The 14,354-nt window shown below is 51.1% G+C and overlaps 1 protein-coding gene across 1 annotated transcript in view; it reads left to right on the top strand.

The window, feature by feature from the left end:
• Positions 1–1,190: 1,190 nt before the first annotated feature.
• LOC104500712 (obscurin-like) overlaps positions 1,191–14,354 on the top strand; it is a gene marked incomplete at its 3' end in the record, with an annotated part of 31,362 nt that continues 18,198 nt past the window's right edge. Inside the window, exons 1-3 of the mRNA XM_010144407.1 lie at positions 1,191–2,265; positions 9,673–9,942; positions 12,103–12,363. Of these exons, the coding sequence (XP_010142709.1) occupies positions 1,191–2,265; positions 9,673–9,942; positions 12,103–12,363 (1,606 nt within the window). The remainder of the gene's footprint in view (positions 2,266–9,672; positions 9,943–12,102; positions 12,364–14,354) is intronic.

The raw sequence follows: 14,354 nt of genomic DNA on the forward strand, positions 1-14,354 counted from the left end.
GGGGTGGTGGTCTCTGTTGCGTCGCTCTCCAGCTGCACAGGGATGGGTAGACTCTGTGTGTGAGTGAACATGGCTGCAAAGATTAGTGCCGCTGGCTGCTTTTGACTTTCTTGGGACGCAGTGGCACCAGAATTGCCGTGAGCTTTAGTTGTCAACACTGCCTAAGCGTCGCCCCCTTGGCCGGTCCGTATCGTCAAACAGCTGTAGGCTGGTGCACAGCTCCCTCTGAGAGCAGCTGAGAACAAGCAGGTGGTGAGACGTCTTTCCCACGCGTGGGCCCTTTTTGGAGGAGCCCGGCACCATCTGGATTGCTGCGCGCGTTCCCCATGGTGGTGTCTTCACGTGTCTCTGTGCTCCAAGCCGTGGGTGTGCACAAACACGCATCTGGATGAGGCTGTCTGTAAGCCATAGATACTCCTTGGTGCCGTCACCATCAAAGAAGCTGTATCTCAGTGGTTGTGTCCAAAAGCAGCTGGGGATAAAGAGAAATGTTGTCAATAACGTGACGGGCATATCTGTGTCCTCCTAAAGGCTGGGCCCTGCAGCAGAGGGGTTTACTGTGTCATTCAGAGAACAAGATGTAGGGATGGGTAATGCCCAAAGAGGGCAAGAGGAGAGGTGGAGCGTGGTGTAGAAGCAGAAAAAAAAGCAACAACAACGACAAAAGGCAAGGAGAAAGAAAAAGAGAGATGAAAACTAAGTGGAGTTGAAAGTGGTGGAGGAGGCATCTTGAAGGGTAGACATATCGCTCAGAATTTCTTGTCTATTTGTTTCTCTGTGGCTGCAGGACTAGCCTATAACATCAGTGCAGGTCCCTTCCCTCGCGCCAAAGCTGAAAGGGACCGTCATGTTCTTTCTGTACGAGCTGCCCAAAGACTTGTGGTTTAGCCGGTGGAGAAGTGAGCTACCTTCTCCATCAGGTGTTTATTGAGCTCGAGTCTAACAAATCTGCAAGTCCTAAATTATTTGAAGACTTTCTGACCCATAATGAGAAGGACAATGAAAACATGCCCCAACTGGACTGTTCTAGGTGATCAAAGGCCTGGTAGAACGAAAGGGCAGCAATTTTTTGCCTGCACCATCTAATCTGCTCCCTCTTGACGTTTTTTTTTCTCACCCTTTAGGAAACTGAGATGGATTACAGCTCGTTCAGTGGAGTCCCGCGGTTCTTGACCCGGCCTAAGGCGTTTATGGTGTCTGTGGGGAAGGATGCCACCTTGAGCTGCCAGATTGTTGGAAACCCCATCCCAGCTGTGAGCTGGGAAAAGGATAAACTTCCAATCCAGTCTGGGGGAAGGTTTAAAACCACAGAAGATGGGGATCTCTATAGGCTGACAATCTATGACCTGAGCCTGGAGGACAGCGGCCAGTACATCTGCCGGGCCAAGAACACCATTGGGGAAGCTTTTGCTGCTGTCAGCATCAAAGTTGGAGAGGAGACCACAGTGACGGAGTCAGCCCCGTACTTCATCCAGAAACCCTCCTCCATCAAAGTAACGCTGGGAGAAGACGCCATGTTCAAGTGCAAAGTCCAGGGCAGCCCTCCCCTCTCGGTGAACTGGGAGAAGGATGGAAGACACCTGCGGAACCGGGCTGATGCTGGACGCTTCCAGATTGAGTCTGCTGGGGAGTCAAACGCTCTCACCATCCAGTGTACCCGGCTGGGGGACAGCGGCACCTACACCTGCCGGGCAGAGAATCCCATTGGCTCTGCCAGCGCTTCGGCCGCACTGGTGGTGGAGACACAGGGCTCCTCCAACCCGGGCAGCAGCAGCCACTTTGATACCAGCTGCGGCAAGACATCATCCTTGTTGTCTCACTTGCAAAAGAGGCGGGAGGAGATCAGGAAGATGGACGTCTCCCATGGGACTCTCGATTCAATGTCTGCCCAGTCTTACTCAGCAGCAGAAGGGTTGGCTGGCATCGGTTACAGCCTCTCCCTGGATTACGAGAGGGCGGCTGGGCTCACCACCAAAGGCACCCGCAACGCAACTTTTGGGGCACTGACACGCACGTGCAGCGTGACGGAGGGGAAGCATGCCAAGCTGAGCTGCTACGTGACGGGTGAGCCCAAGCCCGTAATTGTGTGGAAGAAGGACAATGAGGTCATTTCGGAAGGGCGGCGCCATGTCATCTATGAGGATGATCAGGAGAACTTTGTGCTGAAGATCCTCTTCTGCAAGCAGGTAGACAATGGACTGTACACCTGCACGGCCTCCAACCTGGCAGGCCAGACGTACAGCTCCGTGCTTGTCACCGTCAAAGGTGGGTACTTGTGTTCCTCACTGGGGTGGACGTGCTTGCCAGGAGACAGCCAATACGCTTCTGAGTTGGGGTGGGAGCGTGAACGAAACTTCTGTCATCCAACTGCTGCAAAGGAGTGTGGGTTGGACATGAGCTCTAAAGGGGGTTGAACATGGGAACAGGTGACCTGGGGAGCGAGTCTCATCACTGGGAGGGTTTAGGAAGGGTGATAAACGGGCACCAATCACAGATGGCTGATGTACAACTGGCTGTTTGTGGGGCAGCTGGGATGAACCAGGTCTCTGAAGCTCCCGTCTGCCCTGGTTTATAGTAATCTAAGAGATCCGCTACCATCCTCCAGCCCAGTGACCGCTGAGGCCCCGCCTTACCCTCCAGGCTGTCCTCTCAGCTGGGTTTATATTCGCCCCAGGGTTTACTCAAACTGGCAGACACGTGTCATTGAGACAGTAGGAGAGGAAACTCCTTTCTGCAAGCTGAATGTGTTGGGCTGTCTTGGATCCCTTGGGGGACCTACTCCAACTCTGATTACAGTCCATCTCAGCTTTCCTGTGGAGAGTGACCCCCAGCACTCTGGCTCTTGCCAGCCTCCTCAGCCTTTTCCCAGCCCGTGTTGCTGCATAGCCTGTAGTCCTTGTAAGAGGGGACTCTACCAGGTCCAGGATGCCCCTGTTTGCTGTGGTCGCTGGTGAAGAACTTGCCTTCAGAGGGTCCCTCAGTGCTGGTGGAGGTCAGAGCAGCTTCTGCAGACGGGCAGCAAAAACGCGACACACATATTTTCACATAGGAGGCAGTAAGTGTTCAAGCTGCTCTGTTTGGCAAGGTTACAGCGGGCAGTTTGCAACCCAGGCAGCATCTGAAAATTCCCTCTCAGGTGCGAAAGGCCTTGCCGCTGGAGTGGCAGAACAGAGGTTTTTGTCTGGCGGCAAAATAAATTGGAAATCCAGATGAGTAGGAACGATCTGTGTTTCACGCTGGTCTTTAGGACTCTCACCTTTTATTTGTGTTTCTGTTTTACCTTTTCTGGACCTCTCCTTTGACACCCGCCGTCTTTCCCATCAGTGACTCAGTCCCTGTGTCCATCAGTGACACCTGATCCCTGGAACTCGCTGGCACTTGTCCCACTCACCGCTATCCGTTGGAGTGCTGAGTGCTGCTGGGAAGAGCTTTTGTCCTGTCCTCCTCCATGAAGCTGTGATTAACCCACGAGCTGGGATTCAGGGCTCAGGACCAAGCCTGGCCCGTGGGTGCGGTTCTCTTTGAGAATGGCTCAAGCTCTGTTACTCGCCCAAGACCTGTCTTGCAAAGACAAACCCCCTCCCCTCTGCCCGTGATTTGTTGACCGTTCTGCTCCAGAGGAGAAGGGGAAAGCACGTGAAGCAGCAGGTCTGGGAGCAAGCACCATGGGAAAAAAATATTGATCCTTGTCCATTGTCAAGAGGTGCCTGTGAGTCAGAGGGCTTAAGTGGGAATGTTTATGGTCTGTTTCTTCGTTACGCTGTGCCATGTTGGGCTCTCTGAGCAGGCCAAGGCTGTCATGGAAAATCTACGTGTGTTGATTATAATTAGGCGCTGAATAATGACTGTCCTTTGTGTCACCAGAAGTTGTCCTCAGCCCCCCAAAGACAGCTCGGAATGGTGCAGCAGTGAAGGCAGCTTTTAATTCTGTTGTGTATGCCGTTGGTGATGCCGTTAGCTCATCCGCCATCGGGTGGTAGGTCATCTTGCCACACAACCTTCTCTTTGCTCAGCTGTGCAGAAGCAGCTAAACTCTCCAGGCAGCCACCCTTGGTAAAGACCATGCCTGGTCTTTCTGCGGGTAACGGCGTATTTACAGAGCCTGCAGACACAGGTACCAGGAAGGATGAGCTTCATGGGTTTAAACGTGCTCTGGTGTTTTGGTTCACAGAATTTCAATGCAAAAATCTGAGTGAGAATGTTTATGGGTCTTTTAAAGGTGGTAATAAAAAAGACTACCTAGCCCAGCACCCTGGCTGCAAGTGGCACAGGTCAAACCTCTCCTTTAGCTTGCCTCTTCTACTCTGTCAGTCTTGATCCTAGACCTGGGAGCTGAGCCCGTGTCTTAAAGATCGCTGGGCTGAAAAAGGGAGATTTCTGAGCTGCCCTTAATGGTGATGTAGCGAATCAGACGTAAATCTCAAAGGAGGGTCTGCGGAGCAGAGGGTCACTCTCACAATTAAGGAAAACCAAGAGTTGATTCTCTGATTTGGAAATGTGCTGGATTCTAGTGCCTAGGGCAGGGATCGAATCTCAAGCCACGCACTGAAATCCGAGATGTAAGAGAAGGCAGAAGATGTGGCCCAAGAGCAAACCTTTACACCAGGGCAGGTTTAGATTGGTGTTAAAAGATTTCTTCACCCAAAGTGTTGTCCTGCACCAGAACAGGCTGCCCAGGGCAGTGGTGGAGTCCCCATGGCTGGAGGGGTTTCCCAGCCGTGTGGAGGTGCTGCTGAGGGCCAGGGGTCAGGGGGGACCTGGCGGTGCTGGGGGAACGGTTGGACTGGAGGAGCTGAAAGGGCTCTTCCAACTGAACTGTTTCTGTGTTTTCTACGATTTTTGTCAAACCAAAGAACAGAGAGGGTGGGAGGGATACAAATAACTGGCTTGAATTTTGTGAAGGCTTTGGAGATGTCCATAGGCCACGTGTAAAGTTAGCGAGAACATTGTAGAGGACTCCATCGTTGGGCCTGGGCCGAGGAACGTTCCTCTGAGTCCCTGAATACAGTAACCAGATACTGTATGGAAAGGGTAAAGGTTGCAAGCCAAATAGGATAGAGACTGGAAAAACAGATGGGTGCTGAGGCCACTTGATTGTCCCTCTGACCTGAAGTGGTTTTAGATGACCGCCGTCATGGTAGTCACGTTTGAGATCTGAAAGAGACCTTTAGAGATGTGGAGGTAGAAGGGAAACTTGGAAAGCACAGTAACTAGGGAGAAGACCAAGGGCACAAGATGGTGGGAACTCATCCACGTGCCTTTAGATCGCTCCTTTTGGAAAGATTTTCCATATTCTTACTCTCGCTGGATCATTTTAGTTAGGCAGAGGGAAAACTTGAGTCGGGAATAATAAATGGAGAGCCTATGAGGAGGCTGGGAATAGGCAAGAGGAAATGTAAGCAAGTGAGAAGAGCAGGTCAAGCAGAGAGACCTGCCTGGAGAAGGTTAAAGAAACATTGGCTTCTTTGCAGGCTGCTCCTATTCTTAGCAAAATATGTGTTAGGAGGACCTGCTTTTAAAAAATAACATCACCCCGTTGGTAGTTGGGGTGGTATGGACCAAGCAAAAAAGCCTATGACACTCTGGAGAAATATGTTCTCAAGATCAGCAGCCAAACTCGTATCTGATCGGAGCTCTTGCGGTTTCCTGCTAACTCCATGGGCTGCTCTGGCTCCGTGCTCCCTCGGAGTTTTGCTTTGCTGTTTCCATCTCACATTTTTCCCAACAGGCAGGTTTTTGGAGATCTCTTATCTCTTACTTCTCCTTCTTTAGAAACGTTACTGCCTTCACTGTATTCCTTGGTGAGTATTTCTGCCTTGGCTGAAGCCAGATGGATAGAAAACATTGCACAGTAAAAAAAACCCTTCCATGGTGCCCGGCACTCACATGGACATGGAGCTCTGGTGGCTTGAGGAGAGCTGGAAGTGCTTGGTACTGTGGGAGTCACAGCCCAGCTGGGGGAGGGTCCCTGGGAGAGGATGTGGCCAGGAAACCATCAAACCATGGCTTCCAGCAGCACAGGGGCAGGTCGCCGGGTCATGAGTGGGTGCCAGACTGAAGCGAAGAAAGGATTCTGTTTTCTTCAGCACTGCAGAACGTTCCCACTCCAGTCACTCAGATGCAAACCACCTCGATTTTCCCAAAGGAGGTTCGGATAATCCAAACCTTGAGGGAAACCAGCATTTTGCTGTGGAACTGGAAGAGCAGAAATCACCTTTCTTGCTTAATACTAAATAATTTCTATCAAGCTTTGACATTTATAGGAAACAGAGATGAGAGTTGGTGGCACTTCTTATCTGAAGCAGAGGTCCCTGGGAGAACTACGTCCCGTGTAACCTCAGCACAACTTTCACTTACCTTACGAGGCCGTTTTCAGGTATCATCATATATTAAGGGAAATGTTTATGAGCCAAATGGCTTTGTCTTCCTCATGAGAGTCATACTTCACGTGAGCGTGGGGTGAAAGAGAGTCCCAGAGGCCTCTGCTCGACTTGCCGTGCTGGCCAGGGCGAGAATAAGCGTGTTTATTTGTTTTTGCATTGAACTGGTTAGGTGGAAAGTAGACGGAAAGGCTGGTGGGAAGTGGAGTGTTTCCTTCCTCGTGATAAGTCGTCTTCACGTCAGTGAAGACACACTCCTGTCACGCGCACTCCACGTGTGGAGTCACGTGCTCACACTGTGTGGTTAGTCTGGGACCAAGTGAGACAAGCCGCCTGCTTTTCCCGGAGCTTCCCCTGAGAGCTGGGTGGTTCAGCTGCAGACGCTGTTCTCTCCTGGCCTCCGCTCTGCCCCGGGCAGCCTCTGGTTATGGGCCAGATGAATCGGTGGGGCTCGGTGGGGCTGCCTGCTCTCCAGAGACCTGTGGTCCTTCTGTAGTTCCCTGACCAAAACTACCCCCCTCTGTCTGACCAGGCACCTGCTAGCCCGTGTAAAGACCATGAAGATACATTCCAGAAGAGGAGGCTGGTGTGTTTGAAGCCTCTCTCCCTTCTCCAAAGCAGAAAAAGCAGTGGCTGGGCCAGTCCCAGGCGTCAGTTCAGTTTATCAGGTGCTGTCTCTCTGGAGCCCCATGCAGAGGGAGAGAAGCCACCGCACGTGGCAGCAGGATGAAAGCAAAGTTGTTTTCAGAGGGTATCTGTGGCCCCAAGCTGCCAAAGACAGCCTTGCACCTACTTTTCCTGGCTGGAAAAGCAGCACTGCTGCTGCAACATGCACGAAGGAGTCCATCAGCTCCTCTGTGTTTGTACAGTTAAGAGCTTTTTCCTCACGTAGCTTTTGTTTGGTTGGTTTTTTAACCTTAGATAGTGCTTAGTGACTGTAAAGGGAGGGCGTTAATGACATGGCCAGTTACTCCAAGTGTGGGAATACACCTGTGTGCTTCTCAGGTGGCCCTCGGGCATGTCCCTGTGCTCTGGGGGTCAGCCCCAGACTCCCTCCTGCCTCACCCAGCAGCACTGCATCCAGCTCCCGGAGCTGGCCTCCTTCTGATCAATGCTTTCTTAAGCTCATCCTCTTGCTTGCTCCGCTGGCATGAGAATTACAACTGCTTCGATCCCCCTGATTACGGGGAGTGCTTCCAGAGGTGATCTATGGGATCGCAGGGCAGGACTTGCCTGTTGGTTAAAGAAAAAAAGCTAATTAACAGGTGGAGTGCAGGCAGAGCTGGCCTGTGTAACCAGAGCTGAAGGACTTCCGAGGCAAGACTTTGACTTGCCTTGAACTGAGGTGCATTAAGGCAATACTGTTTTTGAGAAAATAACCAGGTTGACAAGGTGAGTTTGAGTCACCTTCCTGTTCCTAAAGGTGTTGTATGGCTTCCCAGCCAGGTTTCACTCTCCGGATAACACCCATGGTATTCCTCCCTCAAGATCTGCTGTCTCCATCCCGGCTGTACTCAGCTAGAAATGGTTGGAGGTGTTTATGTGATGGCTGCTGGGGTGGAGTGGAAGACCTGCCAAATGGAACGCACGAGTCTCCAGGAGTTGAGCTCAGGAAAAAGCAAACCAGGTCAAAGTCAGCACCGCTTCTACAGCAGCTCCTGGGCTAATGGGAGGCAGGGCAGGTACCCAACTCAGGCTGAGCTACCAGGTGTAAATTTTACAACATGGAGGCTCCTGGACATCAGAGTTTGGATGTGGGATGTTTGAGGGCCTCAGTTTGTGTTTCTCCAGCCTGTAGAGCATGGTGACTCTGAGTGGGATGTACCACCACGGGCACGGGCTTCTAAATCTAAGAGAGGTCTGCTCTTGTTTGACTCTTAGACGAACACTTGGGCACTACCGACTGCTAGTGCCACACGGAATTACCAGCCTGTGAGGCCAGGGAGGGGGAGGACGGAGTCACAAAGAAGCTTGGGAGCTGGCACAGTAGTTATTAGAAGATGAGGTACGTGTCAAGACACGATCTCTCACAAAGCATGAGTGGTGATGCACCAGCACTGGCTAATCCCAGCCTGTGACGTGACTGAGGCACCAGTCCCGTGGCTGTGACCACCGGCTGTCCTCTTCAGTCCAGCTCCCCTTTCTCCAGTTCGGTGCTGGGTGTCAGGGTGATTGCACAGTGCAGCTGGCACTGGAGTTGAACATTGTTCTGTTCATAAACTGTCTTTCCTCGCTGCCATGCAGCTGTTTTGGGTGTTTGACCTATGCTCTGGTTTCTCCCTAAGCGGGAGCCCTGCAGCCCCACTGCGGGAGGAGAGCAGGGGCGGCTGGGAGACCTGGGCACTCTCGCCTGTCTTTATTGCCATTGACAAAAGCTGCCACAGAGCCTTTGGTTCTTCTGGGGAGAACAGAAATCTCCTCCATCACCTATGTCTGTGTTTTCCCCCACATCTGTCCTTCTGTGCACATCCACCTCTTGTCCTTCTGTGCCTGTTCAGATCCCTCTGCTGAGCTCACTTCTGCTGCAAGACCCCCAAACATCAGTCCTTGCTCCAGCTGACCAGCTCAGCTGCTCGCACTCACCTAGACCTCCACCACCAGCTCCACAAGCTCCACCAGCTTGTTTGCTCTGGACCACCTGTAGCATCTTTGCTTTTAAGGGCTGATGTGAAAGGGCTGTGGCTATATGTAGAGTCAGGCTGGGTGGGCCCTGCCCTTCCTCTTGTGGCGTCACTAAGCAACAAGGTGCAGTGCAGAGGTGTTCATGCCAGAGCACAAGCCGGCCACAAGAGCAGAGTTTATTAACCTGATGCTTCACCAACTTGTTTCCCCATCCCTGGAAGTGTTTAAAACTAGACGTGTGGGTGTGGAGCTGAGGGACATGGTTCAGGGACCCTGGCAGTGCAGGGGAACGGTTGGACTCGATGAGCTTAAAGGTCTCTCCAAACCAGGCGATTCTGGGATTCTGTCCCCATTGCTTTGGATTAGAGCGAACTCCCCTGTGTGGTTCTGTGGGGCAGGTACTGCAGATCCAGCTGATAGTGCTTTGTTTTTAGCTAAGTCCTTAAAATACTTCTGTTGGGATCCAAGATTTGTTTTTACATGGGAGCAGAACACCCACTGCAGTGGGTTTGATTGATTATGGGTTTGGACGGCAGCTTGGGACAAATCAGTATCGTTAACAAGGAGTGTTATTGTTTATTTTTTTTTCTGTTAACTTACTTATTTGACCACCTTTCACCACAGACCACCATAAACTCTTGTCTCTCCTTTTTGTTTTTATCCTCTCAAGAACCCGCAATACCCTTCAAGAAAAAACTGCAGGATCTTGAAGTGAGGGAGAAGGAATCTGCCACCTTCCAATGCGAAGTGCCTGTTCCTAGTACAGAGACAGCTTGGTTCAAGGAGGAAACCAAACTCCGGCAGAGCAAGAAATACAACATCGAAGAAGAGGGCACCTATCGCCGGCTCACTGTCCAGAACGTCACCACAGATGATGATGCCGTCTATATATGTGAGATGAAAGAAGGGAGCAGGACCATCGCAGAGTTGTCTGTCCAAGGTAAGAAAGACTCTTGCTCTTTCAGACTGACCAACTCTGGCCTACCAAGCGTGAGATTCACACGTGAGCCTCCATACTCGACCTCATGAACGGCATTTGCCCCATGATGTGTGCGGTGGAGGACAGCAGACTCCCTCACAGCGTGAAAGGAGAGCCTTGTGTCATCGGTCAGTGGGTCCCTGGGTCTCCTGCCAGGGTGTATCTGGGACAGTGGGTCAAAGAGTGGGGACAGATTGTGTTGCTCCACAAAATATGTCACCTGGTGGAGACCTGTGCTTAAAGGGGCTTCCTGGAAGGCAAAGTCCTTGAGCTGTAGCCTAGCACTGTAGACTTCCCTTAACGCAGTCCCAAGCATTGGATGTGTCCTCTGGAACTGTCTCACACAGCTCCTCTGGTGTCCAGCAAACACAATGGTGAACCTTGTCCAAGAGTGGTGCTGACCACGCTGGGACACTGGCTTAGTTGTTGTGGTTTATGCTCTGACGTGTGGTGCAGGTTGCAGTCAGCACCAGTGCGGCTTCAGATTGGAAGCCAGATCCACTCCTGATACCTGACATCTGGAGCTCTTCTCTGGAGTTTGGAAAGCTGAGGAGAAAGGAGTAAAACGTGGATATAGATCCGTGTCCAAGTCTTCTGGATCTGGTGGTTCAGGACTTAAGTGCAAGTAGGTGTAGAGCCTGGTGTCGGTTCTGAGCCCCCTGACTTGCTCTATGACCAAGAACGTACCCATGCAACTCCAGGACCTGTCGTTTTGCTTTTGATGATGCTCATTGCTGGTGTCATTGGTGTGTCTCCTGTTGCATGAGTTAAAGACCCGTCTTTGCTACACGATTGCACTTGTCCTGACTCGTTTAAAGCCTGACTTTACTCCCAGAGAAACCAGAAGTAGTTCTTCACTACATAAACCAGTGCAAGGCAGCTGGGTGACGTGCGTCCTCGTGCAAGCTCCTTTTTGTGTCGTTAGCAGAGTTGAGAGTGCACATAAGTGGAAGCAGAAGGGAAAATTCAGTCCAGAGATGTGGGACAATTCAGGTAGTCATCTTTTTGTTGCACCTCCTGTTAGGTCTAGGCCAGCCAACCACTGTGAGTGTGGTTGGTCCCAGTAGGGCAGCTGGTGTTTCTTTTCCTAGTTTGCACTAAGGTCCTATGGCACGTTCTGAGCCAGGCGGGAGCTCTCGGAACCCTGTGCCTGCCCCAGAGGAGTAAGATTTGAGACAGCAGGGTGGGGTTGGGAGGATGAGAGCTTGGCAGGAGGCGAAGGGCTGCACGGATGGGGACACTGCTGGGGGCAGCAAGGGTCAGATGTGTGGCCAAGCTTCAGAGAGGACGAACAGAGAACTGGGCTCTTGAACCCCGCCGATGGAATGCGTGCCTGCTCTGTTGCTTCATGAAGGAGTTCAGCGTTGCTTTTCGGTGAGGAGCTGTAGGTGCTTTGCCTCTGCGAGGGCACTTTGCCTCGCAGAGACTGTTCCGGGGCTGGAGCTGGTCACTGGCTCTCCATGGGGGTGGTCTCCTGATGGTCCAAGCTTTCCTCTGAAGCGTCGCATCTTGCGACTTTGAGGTTATTCTAGTGAGTGATAACCATCCCAGTCACTTGGAAGGGACACACGTAAGTGAAGTTCATTCCCTGTGAATTTTGGGGGTTATTCTGAGACGAAATCTGAGGTTTTCAGTGTATTTTCTAGCCTTTCAGGTGACTGGTGTGTTTGCTGACTTGGTTCTATAACTTCCTGGTGACTCTGATGGAGGCAAAATCCCAAAGACAGATGAGAGACCTGTCTGGTTTAAGTCTGACCTACTTTAGCGAAGTTTTAGTCTGAGTTCCCAGAATACACGGTGAGGAAAGCCGTATCACTGTCCAATCTGTTCTTGGCAAGGCGACCTATCTGGTGTTTACCCAACAGCATGGTAGGCTAGAAACATGAGCAACTCTAGTCAAAAAACTGCTTTTCTCTCTCTGAAGGCCAAAACGAGTCCTTGGGATTATCTGTTCCCTGTAACTCAGGGCCTAGGAATTAATTTAGGGATGTCTGCATAGTGTCTACAGTGCTCCGATTAGGTGAGAGCTCCTGGCTGTCCTGCTGCAGTCTGGATGGTCCCGTGTTGGCAGAGACTTTAATATCTGCTGTTTGCTAATCTTAATTAATTTCTTCTTTAAAGGGAACATCATTAAAAAACTTCCACGAAAGACCGCGGTCTTTGTGAACGACACAGCCATCTTCTGCGTGGAGCTGGACAACGAGTGCCAGAACATCCGATGGCTGAAAAATAAAGAAGAAGTGAAACCCAGTGATCGAATCTCCATCACGTGCTCCGGCAAACAACATACCATGATCATCCGAGAGTGTAAGGTGGAAGATGCTGGTGAGATTGCCTTCCTGGCTGACGAAAGCAGGACTTCCACCCAGTTCACTGTGACCAGTAAGCTTCACTTTTATTTGGCCTTGGTGTTGTGTCTTCCCCAGCAAGCAGGTACTCCCGTGGTAGTGCTGTTGTTTCAGGAACTACCAAACGTGGTAGGTTTGTTGTCCACAGACAGCAAAAGTTTGATGTCTGCCACAAAAAGCCAACAGCCTGAACGCAAGTGTTACGAGATGTTACGGAGAGATCAGACCAGCGAGAGAAGAGACCTGGGAAAGAGCATGGCACCAGCGTGGATCTCCTCTGTGTCGCTCTCATTTTGTGCTGGAATGATCGTAAAAAGAGAACCGGGTAAAACAGGGGGTGAGGGAGCTGCGTCTTCTCGCCGGTGTGTAAGTGGCATCCGTCGCAGTCACCTGGCTTCATGGCGCACGGAGCGCTGCGGGTGCTCGCCTCCTCTGTCCAAACTCATTAGCTTCTTTGAGGGGCACCTATGAATTCTTGCTGTGGCAAATCAAATCTTGCTGTGGCAAATCAAATCCTCGTGTAGCAAACCGGGGCCACGTATCTGTCCCTCTTTCTCTTTGCTGGGGATTTGGAGGGGAGACTCAGCCAGCATTCAATCCCCTCCCTAGATCTTGAGTCTAGGGAGAGTAGCTGCTGGGTATGCCAGCTCTTAGGGGGAGACAGAGGGGGGCCCTGGGCATTTCTGGCAGAGTATGATGTTTATTTCCATTTTAGCAAGCAAAAACACTTGTGAAGGAACATCCGCGACACGCACACACACACACATACATCAAGCATTTCAGGGGCAGTCAAACGTTCTCCAAACTTGGAGCATCTTACTTTGATTTTGGCTTCTTAAGCTGTTCGCATTAAAGTAAAAAACTCAAACTGCAAGAAAAGGGGGAAATGCTTCCTCCCGAAAATATAATTTCCTTCCTTTTGAGAACAGCAGCAGAACTTTGTCATCTCTCATCGGCTCTGACATGACAAGGCTGGGAGGACCCTGTGAATTCCGGGTAGCTGTGCTGGAGGATGGGATCTTTGTGGGGTCCAGCTTTACTGGGGCGGGCTGATGTAATGTGCAGGCGGGAGGATTCCTTCAGCAGGCACATCTGATCGGAGCAAGGGCTTCAGCTGACGGAGCAGTAGCAGCAGGTGCAGTGCAGCTGAGATCAGACCTGAGATGAAACTTTGGAGGTGCCTGGTTTTGTTTAGCTTTATTTTGATGGTGCTCTGTTTCCCAGGCGAAAGCTGCTCCGTTTAAGGCGGAGGACTGCGTGCGGTTCGTGATCAAACCGTCCACTGTAGTCACAGTCTGGGTAGAATAACACTTCTTCTCTCCCGCTGCCACCTCCAAACGGCAATTAGTCGGTGTTAAAAGGAAATCTTTAAGTGAAGGTTTGGGACTGCTGCGTTATCTAAGCTTTGTTGTGACATTCTGACACTGTTGAGCTAAAATGAGGAAAAAACGAGGGAAGTGCCGTTGTGTTTAGCATTGGTGACCGTTTCTAACGTGTTTGGGAAGCTGCAACATCCAACCAAGCACCTACTGAAAGGGAGCGACAAATTTCGGTTTGATTTTGGTCTCTGCGGTTTCAGTTATGAAGCGAGTGTTGATTCATGGAACAGAAGAAGGTACGAAGCTGCCTTCCCACGAGCAGGTACCTCTGAAGAAAATGTCACAACACCGTTTGTGACAGTAAGGTCAAGAGATCCGATTCCAGCATCTGATTCAGCTTAATGCTACACGAATAGAACCTTTGGCATCTAGCTCTGCCTGTCAGGCTGGTGACTGCACGCCCCAGAACACTTCCGTGTCTGTTTACGTAACGAAGGAAAAGTGTATTGCAGAGACTTCCTATTTCTACGCTTTGTATGTACCTGATCAGCTGCTCGAAGAATCCTCTGTGCTGCATTCACGTCTTTCTTGATTAGCTGGATGACATTGGTGTTGGCTGCTCTAACAGCATCTATCAGGCAAACAACGCTTCGACATTTGTTGCTCAGTACCTTGCATTGTTACTACGCCCGCTTTACAGATGGGT

This window comes from Buceros rhinoceros, unplaced genomic scaffold (genome assembly GCF_000710305.1).
Source record: "Buceros rhinoceros silvestris isolate BGI_N320 unplaced genomic scaffold, ASM71030v1 scaffold2311, whole genome shotgun sequence".
Taxonomy (NCBI): domain Eukaryota; kingdom Metazoa; phylum Chordata; class Aves; order Bucerotiformes; family Bucerotidae; genus Buceros; species Buceros rhinoceros.